Genomic DNA, 17,915 nt, shown 5'->3' with positions numbered 1-17,915 from the left:
TTACTGTAGCAGCTTGATACAAAAAGCATCTGACCTTAAAAGTTGAATTAAAAAATTTGACAGAGAGAAAGAAAAACCAAAATCTCATTTTGGGTGGAAAAAAGGGGCAGCTGATAATATGTTAGGTAGTAGGTGAGCTTGAAAAGTACAGACTCTTGTCTCTGGTTTCACAAGACTGTGAGTTTTGAGTGTTGATGAAATGCAGCACAGCTGATGTAGGTTGTTCAGTGTCCCAGTTTGATTTCACAACCTCCTTAAATTGCAGTACTGAATTTTAATGCACTTCATCACTTGGCAATTTTCCTTCATTGGTATTTTGGGTATGTTTTTAATGTGTTCCCTCTAAGCAAGGGGATGCAACATATTTCTTTTTGATGCTGCCCTTTATAAATGTGCGATCTTATATACATATATTACAAACATCTACTGTAAAGAAAAAAACTGAGTAAAGTCTCATAGAGCATCTTTAGAAAATGATGGCATACAACCCTGTAAGTTTTGTTTTGCTGTTCTCAAGATGTATGTTCCTCTAGCAAAATTAACAAAACGTTGATAGCACATTTACACAATGGTGCTGTTGGAAACCCATAGGAGTTACATACATGAAGCAGTTTAAAAAAATGAGTTTGTTTTCTCGAGACTAGATTGTGTAGAGAGAATCTGAGAGGTAAACCAGACAATCCAGTGATGAGGAATTGAGAGGATGCTGTGCTTATGAGTCTGCCTTGGCTCTGCAACTTGCACCAATGTAACTGTAACTACTTCTGTACTGCAGATTGTTCTTTGCATAAAGTGAAGGATGGTGAAGTGCTGTGAAAAGGGGAATTGAGCATTGTGCCATTGGGAAAATATTAACTTAAAGAGGCTTTTTTATTCTGAGAGTTAGATATGTGTCACTTGTGGTTTGTTTAGTTTTTTAATCAGTCTATTTCCTCATGTCAAAATTGCTTACATTTCTTCAAAGGAAGGTGTAAGTCTTGAGATGCTGACATTTTAAATACTGTCATTGAAATGAACATTTCTCACCACTTCCAGTGAGTGTTGGCAGCATTTTGTTGAGAGAAAGGTTTGTTTTGAGTGTTTAATGCATGCTCAGAACTTTGTGTTTTGTTCTGATCTTGACTTTTTTTACTGAACTAATGAGCAAAATTAAGCTTTGTTAATTACTCAAGATCATAAGGAAGAAAACAAAAACCTGTGTCTGCTGTGATGAGTCTTATGCCTATTGTTGAGGGTGCTATGCTGAGATACAGAATAAATAAAATAGTTGCTTTGTGTGCTTTTATGTAGCTGTTAACCTCTGCTGTTTTGGCCAGCAAACGTGCCTTTGACTTCTAGTTCCAAATGCATAGCTGCACTTGTCACTAAGTGCTGCTTGTGTAAGCAGTATTAGACTGCAGCCACTGTTGGCCATATAAACCAGAACACCAAACATTTTTTAGTGCCCCAAATTTTGGATTGTAAACTAACGTCCTCTTGTCGAAAACAAGCATTAATGGATGGTATATGCTGTAGCACCATGTATTGTGTAGTGGTGTTTACAGGGCTATGGCATTATGTAAGAGCAGAATATTTAAGGTTGTTGGAATCAGTGGTGTGCCTCCTCCTAGTATGCAGGGCATCTGTCTGACTGGTGTCTGCCTTTAAAGAGGAAGAGTGCTCTCAGTCAGCCTGGCACCTAATTAGAATGGGATTGCAACTTGTTTGATTGGGATCAGCAGATAATTCGCTTGGTTTCTGCTATATCAGTGATCAGAACACCAGAATAGGCGTGCATGTTAAACTGTACGCATAGGGCTCTAATGAAGGCAATTTTAATTTTTGTACTTTCTTTGAGGAAATTTGCGTAAAAGTGCAAGTGATGCCAGACTTGCATGTTGACTGTGACAATGAAAGGAAATGTCCACCTTCCATGTTGTTGTAGTTGTGTTGGTCTGGTTTGCTGCTCAGTGAGAAGGATCTATTATAAGCTGATGCAAGCAGTAGAACTTAGCTTAGGGAGCTGTTGTTGGTGTAACCTGTGAAGCAACCATTTAAGGGGGCTGTAGCTTCCTAGCCCTTAGTTTTGCAAAATGAAATTTTGTTCCAGTACAGGTTTATCATTACATTCCCAAAAGACAAATTTTTTGTGAGAAGGCGAAATTTGTATCGCTTATCCCAGGAGGGGAAGTGGGGGAAAATACCGAAGGGAGGTCTGGTTATAATGTTATTTAGTAAATTCTGTCCATAATGTGTAGAAAAGCCTGTTCCAATTAGCACAGCTCCTTGCAGAGCAGGTGGACCTGAGGTACAGAGCCTTTCCTTACACATCCTGATTTTTTACAGCTCTTATTTCACTGTTTATACTTGAAAATTGTTTAAAACTTGAGCTAGATATTTCAGGTTAAGAACCTTTCAAACTGGCTTTGAAGAACTGTGTCTTCCCTTAATGTTTCGAGGGACTCGGGGATTTTTCTCATCTCAGTATTCTATTTTATTGTCCTTAAAACTAGAAGCAAAGCTGTTAAGCTTAGGAAGCGCTGTACTCTGCGCTTCATAGACTTTGTTTCTCCAGAGACTTCCTTCTCCCTCTTGGAGAAGGGGGTTCACAGGCTTGAACTTAGGACAAAGAGGAAGAGGGACAAGAAAACATTATCCTTTGTGTCCATAGGCTTCTCCACAGAGGAGCTTACTCAGAGGGCTTTTTTCAGTGTCCTTCCAGAGACGTGGACATATTTGGGTGGATTTGTTTTGGTTTGCATTCAGCTCCCTGTAACTCTCATTGCACATTAGTAGCAGACCCTTTCATGGGTTTGAAGTTAGGTACTCTCTCTCGTGACAAGTGGTGTATTTTTAATGGGTTTGGTTGGTTTTTTTTTTCTTTTAAATGTGTGTTTTAAGAAAGTGCATCTGTCTCTGCTAATCAGCTTGTTCTTTTTTGATGAGTGTACTCTGTGGAGTGGTTGTGCCAGATGGGTGCAAGTGACTTTGTGGGATGGGACTTGTTCAACGCTGAAATGTAATCTTTTGGGGCAAATTGACAACTCCTCTATCAAGACACTGGGGAAATTGATGCACCTGTGGATTGTATAGAAGTGAATTTCCATTGAAATAGGGGATGGAGTGAACTGGTGGTATCTTTGCACTACTTTAATATCTTCTTTCTTTTTAGGCAGTCCCCTGTAGCTGTGGTAGATTCATGCAAGGTATCCATAGTTTTGTGCCATTAAAATGTTCAAAAACTTGTCATTTGAAAGGAAATGCCTCAAAAGTTTTCAGTTTATACATACAACCCCTTTAACTTGCTGCAGTGTTTATTTTTAAAAACTTAAACACTCTGCCTTTGTATGTGTATCTGTTTATCAGATTATTATACTTGATTGTGTAGAATACTTGTGCTTTATTCCGAGTAACCATAGAACAGTCAAAATAAGCTGTTTTAAAAGATATTTTTATGTTAATAATATTGAAAGGAGAAATAATAAATAGTACGTACCATGTCATAGTATGATGTATGAAGCTGCATCTGTCATGCTTGTTTTGCTTAAAACCAAGAAAAGGTTGAGCAGTCTTGAGGTCTTGTCTTACAAATTTAAAAATTATCTAAAAATTGTATACACCTTGCTGTTTCCTTTCAATGCAAGCACTGAACTGAGGCACATAGGGGTGTAAGATGTCAGTGTCCTTTTTTTGGAATCGTTTTTGTATGCCTTAGAACATGTATGCAAGTACATAGGTTCCTTGTCTTCTGCCTGTGTACAACTTACATGTCCAGCGTTGCACTACCACTGACTCGCCTTTCCAAAATTCAACACAGCATAAGAAACCTGGTTAGGTCCACTGCATTCCTGAAGAAACCCCCTGAAATAATGGGACACCATGCATGAGCTGCTTGAACGGTCACTTCCTCAGAGAGCACATGGATTGTAATGTTCTGCTGCAATATAAGCCTTTGCTTTGTGGGAATGATAATGGTAAATCCTAGTTTTCTATTTTTCTGTTTCAGTATGCATGACCAACTGTCCTACTCTGATTGTCATGGTGGGTCTCCCAGCAAGAGGAAAAACCTACATCTCGAAGAAGCTGACACGCTATTTAAATTGGATTGGAGTGCCTACAAAAGGTGATGGATTTGCTTTTATTTAAATCTGAAGAACAGGACAGATGTTAGGTGTTTTATAAACCTAATTCCCAGTAATTTTGTTGCCAAGTTTGTCTAATTAAAGTCGTGTCTGCTTTGTTAACTTATTTCTAAGCAATAGCATACACAGGCTCTCTGTTCTGTTTAGAATTAATCAAAATCCGGTGAATGTTCATTTACTTCCTTGTTCTGCTGCAGGAGCGGGCCAGGTGCCTAGATCAATTTTTTGCCCTTGTCCCTTAACGCTTTGGTTCTTCAGATGTCTTCCCCCTCCTCCCCCCCCCCCCCCCCTCCTTTTTGTCTTTCCCCTTTATGTGGATGAAAGGGAAACAAGTGGACAAGCAGAAAAAACTTCTGGGTTAAAGTTCCGACTTCTCCATCTTCTGTCTGTGAACTTTGTGCAGCGTATAATTCTCTGTTAGCCTCTTTGTTTAACTGCATTTGTGGAATAAGCTACAGCTCTTTGAATATTAAGAACCGAAGGAACTGAAGCAGCTACTTGTTGCCACTCTCTTAAGTACTTCTATATGTATTTTGAGTGGGAAATGATGGCTCAAATTGGCTATGCCAAGGACCTGGCTGCTCTCATTCTGGAGCTCCTGTGGTATCATGTGGGCCCAGATCAACAAGTAAACAAGACCTAAGTCCATTTGAGAATCTGAGCAGCCATCTTCCCTGCCTTTTCCTTTTATCTCTGTAGAAGAAAAATACAGTTTTAGTGGTCTGTGATTTTGTGTCTGGTGCAGTAATGGCAGTTTTATAGTTACGACCTGTTAATCACTTAAGTAACGTTAAACATATTAGATCATACTTAAAGTGTTGACTTTTGGCTGGATTGTCAAAGATGTATTTCCTAGTACCTCCAAGAAGTCAAGATGAAGAGTTCTGGCCAACATTTAAACTGCCTTTTGGTTCTAGGGTATAGCTTTTTGAGTTGGTATTTTCTTAAGCTCTTAGAATCTTGTCTAATACGCTTTATTTAGACAAGAGGTTAGGTGTCGTGACGGAGGGAAGACACAGTCGCTCAACATGAGTGATCAGCAGACTTCGTTTATTGTACCTTACAGTCACCTTTTATGCCTTGTTATAATTAGCTCATACGTATTACAAAAGTTAAGCTCATTATTGGTTAGTTGCCTAAATACCAAGCCCGCCCCTAGTTTCTCTTCTGTAGTTTTCTGTTCCCACCTGCAACATTCTTTTCCCACCGAAATCTTCCTGTTATTGTGTAACAAAAACAGCCAAAGACAGTGTATTTTGCTTTACTTCAGATAAGCTGAGAGCGATGTGCATTTTTGTCCAGCCAGCTGGACTATGTCTATGAGACCTTTTTTCAGCTAGCCAGTTATCCACAATTCCCCCGTTTTTATTTTGGGCGACGTAGGCTTGGTTGACCATTTTCAATAACAGCGTTTTAACACAGGAAAATACACAGCCAACTTATAAAATCTCAGTTCAGAAGTATAATTCCAGAAATACTTGAAAAATAAAGTTAGCTTGAAGCTTTAATTTAGATGCTCTTTCTGTTCCAGTGATATAAAAAGTTTAAAAAATTCAAAGGTAGTTTTAAAGTTCTGAACATGGACTAATGCAAGCTCAAAACCCCAAAAGAAACCAAACTGATGTTTGACTAGGAATATTTGCAAATATTTTAGTGGAAAATCCCTGACCATTAACAATTTTCTGTCCAAATAACAACTGCCCTTATGCAACCAACCAGTCCATACATTTTCTGAAGAATACCTCATTGATATCAAAGAATTAACAAAGGGAAAAAATTAGTTCTAAGCTATATACATTCATAAGTGGATTTTTCAATAGTTACATACAGATTTACACACTTAAGCCATAATGGCTTGTAGGTGATACACACAAGAAGAGTACGTTGCTTATCTGTCTGAATGTCTATGCTAAATTTGACAGCTATGCCACAAGCCAAGCCTACATGGTTGCTGTATATTATGCACGTTCCTTAACAAACAGAAGTATAATAGACAAATTCCCAAGATCTAGTCCCCAACCTAATTATATTATTTTGTAGCCAATTAAGGAAAATAACACAAATGTGCATATCTACATGTGCACACACCTTTTAGTTCAGAACCAATCTGTGATAAAAGGCCTTAGCCTTATGGCATCATTGAATCTTAACAAGTACAGTAATTAAAAATGCAGTCTTACTGTAAGTGCGATTTATGCTGACATTCCCTCAAATGCTACACGTGAGTATTTCTCACTCAACTGCCTCAAGTTAAAATAGTAGTATTTGTTAATATGTATTAAAAAATTATTAATTCTCTACAATAGCAGTTGACTTCCATAACACTATGTAAGCAAAAGAGGCTTAAGATGGGTTTTCTGAATACTAACAATTAATTTTAGACTGTCTAAACTCAGGTCTTGAAAGATTTCACTCTGCCAGACATAGAAACACTGTTGCACTCCAGTTGTGATAGCCCTTTTCCCAAGCTGTCACATGCACATCTCGCTCAAGCAACATTATTGTTAAAGTTTCTCTCTGCTACATAAAAGCATATTGCACTTGTATATATAAAAGACAGCACCCTTACTTAGATTATTACCTTATTACCTCATAACTCTTAGTATACCTTGTATCTCTGATTTCATCACTTCAAAAATTCACCAGAAGCAGATAAAACCACAGCATCAGACTAAACTACACCTTAACTGCTGATTCAAATAAAGGCATTCTCTTCAGATATGCCTAATGCTTACAAATAATTTTGGCTGGTTTTGATCAAAAAACTATTATTACATAATGATCAAAAATAATAATCCCGTTTGCAAAATGCCTTTAAGCCAGCCTCCTAGTCCCAACCAATTTCCACATTCAGAATACTGCATAAATACAGAATACAGAATTATCTCCATCAAGGCAAAAAGGCTTCTCTTTAAGCACAGAGATGTTTGCTAGTTCAAGGCAGAAACCCATTTCTTGTAGGGGACATCTGAAGCACTTTTTTTTTTTTTTTTTTTTTTTTTTTGTGGGTTTGTAATGAATTCCTTATTTTTCCTTGAGAAGCTTAAGCTGTTCCTCTTGTTTCAGGAGTGTTTCCAACTCTGATTTGTTGAATAGGTCCTTATTTCCAAAAATATCATACATTTCCTCCACTGTGATTTTATACGGCAGGTTCCGAATATAAAGGATCCGATTGACCTCTGGGGGCAGCCAGATGTTAGCTCGCTTGGCCGCTTGCATCGCCATGGTGCCGATCGGAGGGGGGTGGGGTGGGTGTGTGTGCAGCCTTGGAGAGAAACCGCAGCCGGGAAGGGGCCTGCCGGGCCGCGTGCCGCCACTCGCCGCTGCTGCGGGGGACCCGGATGCTATCCCATACGCTAATAACCCGGGTAATTCCTTTTTACAATCTATGTCCTGAACGCTCCGCTTTTCTAAAAAGCATATGAGCAAATTGTACGTCGCTTGTGTCTCCATACCTTCATCAGCGCTGTTGCAGCCTTTGCGAGACTTCGGCGACGCGTGGCCGGCGGGACCCTCTGTAGGTGCTCCCGGGCGCGGGAACTGTGCCCTTCCGCCTCCTGCGCTGCTTTCAGGACCGGTACCCGAATCTCCGTCGAACCGTGGCTCGCAGGTTCAGCCCTCTCTAGGGTCCCTGTTCGGGCGCCATTTGTCGTGACGGAGGGAAGACACAGTCGCTCAACATGAGTGATCAGCAGACTTCGTTTATTGTACCTTACAGTCACCTTTTATGCCTTGTTATAATTAGCTCATACGTATTACAAAAGTTAAGCTCATTATTGGTTAGTTGCCTAAATACCAAGCCCGCCCCTAGTTTCTCTTCTGTAGTTTTCTGTTCCCACCTGCAACATTCTTTTCCCACCGAAATCTTCCTGTTATTGTGTAACAAAAACAGCCAAAGACAGTGTATTTTGCTTTACTTCAGATAAGCTGAGGGCGATGTGCATTTTTGTCCAGCCAGCTGGACTATGTCTATGAGACCTTTTTTCAGCTAGCCAGTTATCCACAGTTAGGGAGGATACATTACATAATTTAAATCCAGCAAACCCTCAAACTATCGCTTGAGTTTTGACTGTTTTCACACAGTATAACCCTTCTGGTGAGCAGTAACAGATCTTTGGGGACTTCAGTTTTATCCATTTGGCTGAAACAGAATTAACGGTCTAAATAGGTTAGCCTATAAAGCTGATAAAATGTATGTTTTATTTATACTTCGTTGTGTTGAGCATTTGACTGTGTGAACTTTGAAAAGCAGGAATCCAGTATTGGATGACAAACAAGATACTGGCCACATATGGTTCATGTTTGGATGAATATATCCCAAATACAGTAAAATAGGTAGAGGTGGTCTGCTTCAGGTATAGGAAGAGTTCCGTGGGCTACTATGAGTAGCACATCAGAAAACACATGCACTTGTGCTTAATAAAAAATAGTGAGGGTGTTACTGCCTAATTTTTCAAAAGTATACAACATAAAGTTACCATATGAGCTTCTATCCCAGGTTGCTGGTTATGGTTTGTCTTTGTTAGAAAGGGTGACTTGGGATTTTCTTGGAAAACCACAGGTCCTTTACTGTTGTTTGTTGTCAGCGGTGCAGTTTTACTGAAGCTGAAATCAATTTAAAATACCTCGCTGACTGAGTGAATAGTTGACACATTGTTTAATGCTTCCAGTTGATTGGGACTGAATTGATACATTGTAAGTATCAATTAGGCCTAACATCTGTTATCCTTTGGCTCTTGATGTCTTAAAATTAGTGTGTGCTTAATATAGTGAGTATTCTTATTTTCTGAGACAGGTATTCTTATTTTCTGAGAAGCTGGAGAGTTCAGTAACAGAAAATGGAGGTGAATAGCCCAGGGCTGATGTTAGTTGAATCATTTGAGCCATCACTTCTGTGTTTTCTTTTATTCCTTCTAAAATCCTCTGTCATTTAGGATGTGAAATGGTTAAAAATACAAAGGACTTTTGTATGGGCTTTTTAAAGGAAATGAGGTCAATTGGATGCCTGAATAGAGCTGTGTTGCAATGTGGTTTTTAGATACTAAACTTTGGGAATCTTTTTTTAATAGTTCTGGCTGTGTGGTAGTTGTGATGCCAGTTAGCTTTGTGAAACTTCCGCAGGTGGGGATGCTAATAAAAAAGGCTGAACATTGTCCCACTAGATAGCACTTTTTCCTTTGCCATGCATGACCCTCTTGAAGTAACTATTCTTTCTTACAAAATTAATTAATTTTGATTTTTAAAGGGCTGTTGCCTGACAACACTGGCCATCTGAAATTCATCTTCTGTTTTTCTTACAAGTAGTCACCTTCTCATCTAGCCAGTGTGGGTAGTGCTCATTAAACCTTTCACAGAATAATCTGGATTGTACTATAATCCATGTCATACAGTTGACCACAAAAAAAAAATAACATTGTTGAATTCCAACAAAACTTATATTTTACTTCTTTATCCTCTGCTCCCAATCCCAACAGCAATCTATATATGACAGCTGATGGCTGAGATCTTTTATCCTATGTCTTTTTTTCTTAGCTACAACTCTGCAATTGCCTACTACTTCTTTTCCTCTTTCCAGAATTTAAGTCTGGCAAGTAGTTACACCTTGGCAGCTTCTCAAACAGAATACTTCATTTTGGTCTAATGTTAAAATAAAAAATGCTTTGCAGTTCAGCAGAGAAAACATGTAGGTCAGAAACAGCTTAAACATTAATTGCATTTCAGAGACCTACTTGCAGAGCTATTGAATTAAGTTTGTCAGGGAACAGTGTCATTGTCTGCTGTGTGGCAAAACAGAACCGCTTTGCCCTCATCCCCATATCTGATGTTGTGATGTGTGTCTGGCTGTAGACCTTATCGATGGACCTTTGCCCAGAGAAGGAACAGTTTTCTTTGGCCACTGTTAAAGAGATCACAGTAAGATTATGTTCAATGCTTCTGCTGATTTTTTAAATGTGTGTGTGTAGGGTTTTTTTGTTTGATTGGTGGTTTTTTGGTTGGTTTTTTTTTTTTTTTTGTTATAGCTTAAGCATTTTTTTAAAATAAATGAACAGGTATGTACTGATCATTAAGGAACTGAAATACTGGAGCAGCGTTCTGAAAAAATGTTTCCACAACTTGAATGTCAAGTTTTGTTTATCAAAAGCAAGACTGGTTCGTTTTATTCAGAGCTCTTCCTTGCTTAAATACGAGCTGGAAGTTTTGGCGGGTGCTGTCAAAATACTATTTCACTGCACATATACACAGAAGAAAAAATAGATTATTATTAGTTCTTTGTAGACTACTGACATAGACTTCCAACCACCCCTGCAAAAGAGGAAAGGAGTTTCTTTTTGTTGGTAGGCAAGAGGCACATTAGTATGGCCAAGTGACTCCATTGGAGCTACCAAGAGCCCAAATGTTCTTTTGCCATTTCCATGATTTGTTGTTTATACGCTTAAAAACAAACAATCCCCCCCCAAACACAGTAAGTAGTATGATACATTGATTTTATACATGGTAAATTATTTATCCTTGCAGGTAGTTGGATTTCAAAGCTGTCATAATTTTTGTCCTTTTTACTTGAATGTCATTCGTTCCCACTAATACTGGTTTCTTCTTGGCAGAATTTAATGTTGGTCAGTATCGTCGAGATTTGGTGAAAAAGTATAAATCTTTTGAATTCTTCCTGCCTGACAATGAAGAAGGATTGAAAATCAGGAAGTAAGTTTTGAATGTGTTTAGCTGCACAATGCTAATCGTATTGAAATGGTACTCTATGTAATTTGCTCTTAGAGACTTCTTTAAGTTGTATTTTTGTATGTTCAGGAAGACTCTTAAGAGACTGCTGTATAAAATGTCAAGAAAAAGAAGTTCTAGAGAAGGTTATTATTTTTATTACCTCTTCATAAGGTATCAGCTAATGGATGTGACTTTCTTCTGTCTAATTCCTAAAATGCCATTTTAGAGCTTTTTTTTTGATCATATAGAAGAAAAAAAACCCCATATAACTGCTTTTCTTTTTGGTTTGTGTACTGGAATTTTTTGCTTGGAGTACTTTGAACCTATTTGTTATTATCTGTTCAAATGAGTGGGAATGAAACACTATTGTTGTCTCCCTGACGTTGTCTTTTTGGCCACCATGCAGGTGCTTCATGCAGTCAATCAGTGCACTGCCTCAAAAATTGCCATGTTTTGCTAATGCTATGCAGGTGTGAACACCTGTGCCCAGATGAAGCACTTGAGAACTCCTGTCTTGTCTGGAAAGAGGCTTTGCTTTAATGTAGAAGAAAGACCTTGAGAAGAAAGGGGTAGATGAAGAGAAGGTCAGAGCAAGAGGGAGCTACCTCTTTCTTACAGAAGGTCAAATGGGAAGGTCTTTTATTTTCTTCACCATTCATTGTCCTTTTTACTATGTTCAGGAAAACATTTAAGAGTGTGCAGTATGAAATGAGAAGGAACAGAAGTGTGATTTGTTTAGGCTTTTTAAAATACAGAGTCTATTGTTCGTAATTGCTTCAGCTCGAGCATCACAAATGTCTGGACTTTCCTACTGTCTGCACTTTCTTTTGTGGCTGTCCCTCTGTGTTCTCTCTTCCCTTTCCCCTTTAGCAGCAACTGAGTGTTGCTAATGTCAAAGGAGAACAATTTACATGAGAATCTCCTAATCCTTCGGGACCAAAGAGCAGATATGAGGTGCATTAGTCTTGCAAGCCCCTACCTTTTGCTTGGAGGTAGAGCCAAACTGTTTAACGTGCTTCTGTGTCACATGTTAGACTAAATGGTGGAGAATGTAACATGAAATGGGCTGTGTGAGCTCATCTGCCTAGTTAGCAATGACTAAAGAGGGTATATATTTATTTAGTGAAGACTTGACTGATGCATCTGTTCCTGACATCTATTAACCATGCTAATGTGGAAATACTGTCAGGATTGAAAAGCCCTCATTTTTCTTTTAAGATAAGGCTGTGCGTGCAGAATTTGGCAAATGTAAGAGAAGAGTTATGCATTTCAGTCTGGAAGTCAGAGCAATAATGCATGGAAAGGCTGTTGAAATGGACAGGTTATTATGTTGGTACTGAAAAAGGCTGTACTCACTGGAAATAAATGGGTCTTTGTTCTGTGAGTAAATTGTGTACAGTGTTAATGTTGCCCTCCAGTATTGTTCATTGTGTTAGAGATCATGGTGGACTTTGAAGATAATACTAATGCTGGGGAGATAGAAAAGTTGCAAATGAATTTATTCTCCAGATTTAATACAAGTGTAAAGTATGGAGAGGTGGGGTTTTTTGGTATCTGTGTCATCAATGGTCTCCAGTACTAATTACATTGGGTTGGTGACTATAATGGGGTGTTATTTTCACCTCTTCCCTAATACATGATGCTAACTTTGTTTTGCCCTTGTTCTAACAAATTTTGTTAAAATAAGCTATTTTTACACAATAGTCAAAAAGAGAGGGAAGTAGATTACTGAAAAATAGTCGTCTTTCCACTTCAACTTAGGGCCACAAGATAAAAGCCTTAAGTTGTTTTATTTTTTCCCTCTTTGAGGATCCATTTAAGAAGCCAATATCTATGAATAGGTAATTGGGAAAAGAGAACAGTTTCAGGGATGATTCAGTGATGTTACTTTAGGTCAGTGAAAGTTTAATGGGGTCAGCAAAGTTGGTGGGTATTCTGTGGTGATGTATAGTTTTATCAGTCGCACAGAGGAGCACTAGCCAGGTCTTTTTTTTTTCCCAGACAGGTGGCTGTGACCACATTTCCTTAGTATAGCTTCATTGACCTCTGTTGGTTTTCCCATGTTTTGTGTGTGTGGGCTGATTAAAAAATACATGTTTTTGAGAGATACTATCTTAACATTTGCAGGGCACTTTAATCACAATGCAAAAGTGTGTTAATTAAATTACTTTAACTAGCATTTGAGTTTTACTCTTTTTCATTTTTAAGACGGTGTGCCTTAGCAGCGCTGAATGATGTCCGACAGTACCTCAGTGAAGAAAACGGGCACGTGGCTGTAAGTTTCTTGTTGGAAGACACATTCTTAAGATGCTTCCCTACAAACTGGGTGTCTGCTGGATTAATATACAGCCCAAGTAATTCTGGTGTCTCTTCAGTATATCAGTTTTGGTTTTTTTCTTTGGGAGTTATATGTTAGATCTGCAGTGAAAGGATTACTTAAGTTCAGGGAGATGATGCCATATTAAGCAGCCACGTTTGTGATTTGAGGGGTTAAATTTCTGAGTGGGGTAGCACCCAGAAAAATGTCCCCCTTCTCTCCGCTGTACATAATGTACTGTATAATGTACACATCTGCTTTGGTTGCACTTGTGTTTCCATTTGATAGTCTGGTGTTTCAAGTGAAAGGTAAAGACTGAACAGAAAGCATCCTGGCTGTTGCTTGGCAGTTGTGTTACTGACATGGGAAATCTCTGAAGAGAGCAGGAGAAACTCAAGAGTAAATTGTTACAAATCTGAGTATTTAATAACGGGATGCAAAACATCAGCTCTTCAACTATTGATGTTGCATATTCACATTAATTTGCATAACATTGTTTTTCTTAAGACTGCTGACACAACTCTTGGGTTTTCATTAGCTAATCAGGGAAAACCATTCTATAGTTACAAGTTTTACTGGGGACATGAGGTAAACTTTGTATTGTGGTAAACTTCATACTAGGGTAAAACACTGGTGTGTTCAGAGCTAAACATAAGTTCTTAGAAAAATGTCTGCATGTATCTTGTAATTCATGGACAGGATTTACAAGTCTTGCAGATCTTCCACCCTTTAAAAGCTTACACTTACATTTTGAATACCATATTGATTGCAGCATCTTTTGTGTGGTATAAGTTCACTAAAGAACTATTGTAGTGAGTTTGCATGGTAAGGTTTTGGTAGTGGGGGGCTACAGGGGTGGCTTCTGTGGGAAGATGCGAGATGCTTCCCCCATGTCCAATGTTGATGCCAGCTGGCTCCAAGATGGACCCACCACGGGCCAAGGCCGAGCCTGGGTAGCACCTCTGGGACAGCACATTTAAGAAGGGGGAAAAAAAAGTCTGTGCCAGCAGAAGAGAGGAGTGAGATTATGTGAGAGAAGACACCCAGGTCAGTGAAGAAGGAGAAGGAGAGGAGGTGCTCCAGGTGCTGGAGCAGAGATTCCCCTGGAGCCTGTGGTGAAGGCTGTGGTGAGGCGGGCTGTCCCCCTCAGCCCACGGAGGTTAACAGTGCAGCAGTTACCTACCTGCAGCCCGGGGAGGACCCCACGCCAGAGCAGGTGGGTGCCTGGAGGAGGCTGTGACCCGTGGGAGGCCCGCACTGAAGCTGGTTCTCTGGAGAACTGGTAGACCTGTGCAGAGAAAAGCCCATGCTGAAGCGCGCTTGCTGGGCGGGACTTGTGACCCTGCAGGGACCCACTGCTGGAGCAGTCTGTTCCTGAAGGATTGCCCCGTGGGAGACACTATGGGAGGGACCCATGCTGGAGCAGTTCATGAAGAACTGCAGCCCATGGGAAGGACTCTTATTGGTGAAGTTCATGGAGAACTGTCTTCTGTGGGAGGGACCCCACACTGGAGCAGGGACAGAGTGCGAGGAACCTCCCCCTGAGGAGGAAGGAGTGGCAGAGACAGCCTGTGATGAGCTGACCTCAGCTACCATTCCCCATCCCCCTGTGCTGCTGGTGGGGAGGAGGTAGAGAATTCGGGAAGGAAGTTTAGCCCATGAAGAAGGGAGGGGTGGGGGGAAGGTGTTATTTGTGATTTGAATGGTAATAAATTAAACTAATTTTCCCCAAGTCAAGTCTGTTTTGCCCATGACAGTAATTGCTGAGTGACCTCAACCCATGAGCCTTTCATTGTATTTTTTCTCCTGTCTGATTGAGGGAGTGATAGAGTGGCTTTGGTGGGCACTTGGTATTCAGCCAGGGTCAAATCACCAGAATTGTGCATTAGTATGCAATGCTGATACAGGCCAGGAGGAAGATTCTGTCCTGTATTATGTGTTAGACTGAAATTCTGGTTGCTTCTTCCAAGTAGTGTTCTGCTGGTAGTGCTTTCAAAATATTACTCTTTTTTTAGTATTTAGAAAATCATGTGCGTAAAGTAGGAATGTCTTGTGTTTTCTTGTTGAACATGTTGACATAGAGGGAAGGAGAAGTGTTTTCGTTGCTTTCCTTCACACTGAGGGATTTGAACCCTTATTTTTTTTGTTAGTAACGCAGTGCTTTTCACAAGCTGTGATGCTTTTTTAATTCCTTTCTCTCTTCCCCACCATAATTACTCCTAGGTCTTTGATGCTACAAACACAACTCGAGAACGTAGAGAAACTATCTACAAATTTGGTGAAGAAAATGGATATAAAGTGAGTTAAAGTTTCAAGCTAACACCTGAGCAAGTAAGGCAGTGATAGTTTTGCTCTTACCTGTATTCTTGAGTTAAGAAGTGCACTAACATAAGCCACGTCCTTCCTAGATGTTTAGTCAATACTACGTTTTGCATTCTCAAGCATTGTTTGTGATTAAAAGTCACCCAGTCCTCATTTTTCTTAGTTTTAATGTTTATACTCTTTGAAGTTAATCTCTTTTATGCTATGGCTTCAATTCTGTCATCTGGGGCCTGCAGTTCTGAGTATACTGTCAGCCAGAATTATTTAAAATATGGTTCTTAGTGCAGTTCAGGATTTTGCTGCAGAAACACATAGGGAATTCTGTGTTAGTTCTGTACAAACTAAAAACTTTCCATGGCTTTCTGCCTTTTGTACAGGATTGTTTTGTGTTTAGCTGTTCTCCGGTAATCTTTCATTTCCTCTAAACTTGCTTCTCCATAAATCTTTGAGAGAGCAAAACACAAACCTCTTTTCCAGTGAGGCTACTCCATTCATTGAAAGACTTCTAAATTACTATTTCAGAAACAGTAGTTACTGTTTGTGTGGCTGAACTTGCATCCTCTGCATTTACTTTTTCCTCTTCTATCATAAATTTTTCTCGCTGCAAAATTTTTCCCCTTAGAAGCACTGTTGCGGGAATGAGTATAGAGCATGATGCTTTAGGGAATGGTAAGCCAACAACTGCCGATGAGAGGGTCTGGAGAAACCTTCTGAGTAAATGGAGGGAAGTTTAACGTTTGGCTGTTGAAAAGGGGTTAGCATGGAAGTGAGCACCATAGTGCTCGTGTGTGTTAGTCTCCAGAGGTGTTTTAATGCATCTTCTCTCTTCCCCTCTTCCTTCCTTCCTTCCTTCTGTATGTGACTTCCCATTTGGACTGAAGACATTTTTTGTTGAGTCAGTATGCGTAGATCCAGAGGTCATTGCTGCAAACATTGTGGTGAGTATAGCAAAGTTTGCTTTAAGTCAAGAGGTTAAAGTAGCTCAGTATTTTCAGAAGTACATTATAAGAACTTCCAGTAGCAAAAAACACATTAGCTCCCATTAATGGAACATTTCATTTATTTTCCTGTCCATGTGTATAGTAACTTAGAAGTTTAATTCTATAAAGAATAGCTCTTTCCGCTTTACATATATTGTAATTAACAACCGGAAAGTAAGCTTCTGTGTTGTGTTCTCACCCTTCCTATTTCTTTAAGCTTTTAAGCTTTAAGCTGTTAAAAAGGGAAAGAAACTTATGTACTGCTGTCATATGGTTATTTTAAACAGCAAGTGAAGCTGGGTAGTCCTGACTATGTTGATTGTAGTAATGATGAAGCAACAGAAGACTTCATGAAAAGAATAGAGTGCTACAAGAACTCATATGAGACACTAGATGAAACTCTTGACAAGTAAGTGGTGAAATAATACTGTGATCACAAGTGGGTTATTATAAGATGTTTCCTTAGGGGATGGAGCATCCTGTATTGGGGGCTAGGGCTTTCTAGTCATGTTTTTTTAACTGCTTGAGCTCCCTTTCCTTTGGCAAATTAGAGAAAATTGACTCTGGGTGTACTGCCTGGAAACTTGTTTGCTTGAGGAAAATTGGCTAACAAATCTACTCTGGGATAATATTCTTTTTGATTTTTCCCACTTGGAGAATGGTATTGTTCTTCTGGGATAGAACCAGCATTTAGAATTTTTTCCAGACTTGCTGTAGCGGTTGGTTGTTATTTGGTTTTTCAGTATGTAGAGGAGATCAGATTGTTGACATGGCTAAGATCAATTTTGACCACATCAATCTTAAAAATGTGACTTCTAAATTTATTTATTTGTGCTTGCAAATTATTCTGCAGATGCAGGGCTGTGAGAAACTTTGAGGTAGATTATTTGCCCTCATGCCAAAGCATTCATCTGTTTCTCATTCACTTTCAACAGCTGAAAGTAAAGTAGGGATGAACCATGTGAGGAGGAGCCCTGTTTTTCTTGCTAGAGTCCAGCATTTCAGTGTGCGATTTTGAGCTGCACTCATACCAGGTGCTCTTGGTTTGTTTCAGGACAAGTGCTATGGAGAAGGCTGTGCTGTGTTTTAGTGTAATTGCATGTAAGCAGCGTGAAGCTGATTCAATCAGATCAGTTCATGCATATAATTTCTGTGATGGACCTAATGGATGTGCCTGGGTGAAATAGTAATGATTAACTCCAAAGAATGCTATCAGAGATGAGGTGATGATGCTTGCTTCTCATCACCTCGATTTGGTTTTATTACAAGTTTTTTTTGTTTTATTGTGGTGTGATGCATATCTAGAAACCAATAGTGGTTATTTTCAGTTATTAGACTTTCTTCCTCCTCCATACTATTATATAGTGTATATATATGTATGAAATTATAGCTCAGATGAGAAGGGATAAGCCGTGAACATTTGCAATTATAACCTGTCTGATGCTGAGAGAAGGTAGT

General features: G+C 39.3%; 1 protein-coding gene across 14 annotated transcripts in view; it reads left to right on the top strand.

Moving 5' to 3' along the window:
* Positions 1-17,915, top strand: part of LOC102048068 (6-phosphofructo-2-kinase/fructose-2,6-bisphosphatase 4) — a 55,908-nt gene that overhangs the window by 19,588 nt on the left and 18,405 nt on the right. For 13 of the 14 annotated variants that reach the window (XR_008732249.1, XR_008732250.1, XM_027800180.2 and 10 more), the window contains 6 exons: positions 3,986-4,102; positions 10,724-10,820; positions 13,047-13,113; positions 15,379-15,453; positions 16,359-16,415; positions 16,745-16,866. Coding sequence is in view for 12 of the 14 variants with exons in the window: in XM_027800180.2 (XP_027655981.2) it covers positions 3,986-4,102; positions 10,724-10,820; positions 13,047-13,113; positions 15,379-15,453; positions 16,359-16,415; positions 16,745-16,866 (535 nt within the window). In the remaining 2 variants the exon portion in view is untranslated. Of the gene's footprint in view, positions 1-3,163; positions 3,186-3,985; positions 4,103-10,723; positions 10,821-13,046; positions 13,114-15,378; positions 15,454-16,358; positions 16,416-16,744; positions 16,867-17,915 lie in introns of those variants that run through there. The other variant, XM_027800177.2, reaches the window with a different exon arrangement.

This window comes from Falco cherrug, chromosome 4 (assembly GCF_023634085.1).
Source record: "Falco cherrug isolate bFalChe1 chromosome 4, bFalChe1.pri, whole genome shotgun sequence".
Taxonomy (NCBI): Eukaryota; Metazoa; Chordata; class Aves; order Falconiformes; family Falconidae; genus Falco; species Falco cherrug.
Note: the sequence above shows the minus strand (reverse complement) of the source record. Positions and strands in the feature narration are given on the sequence as shown.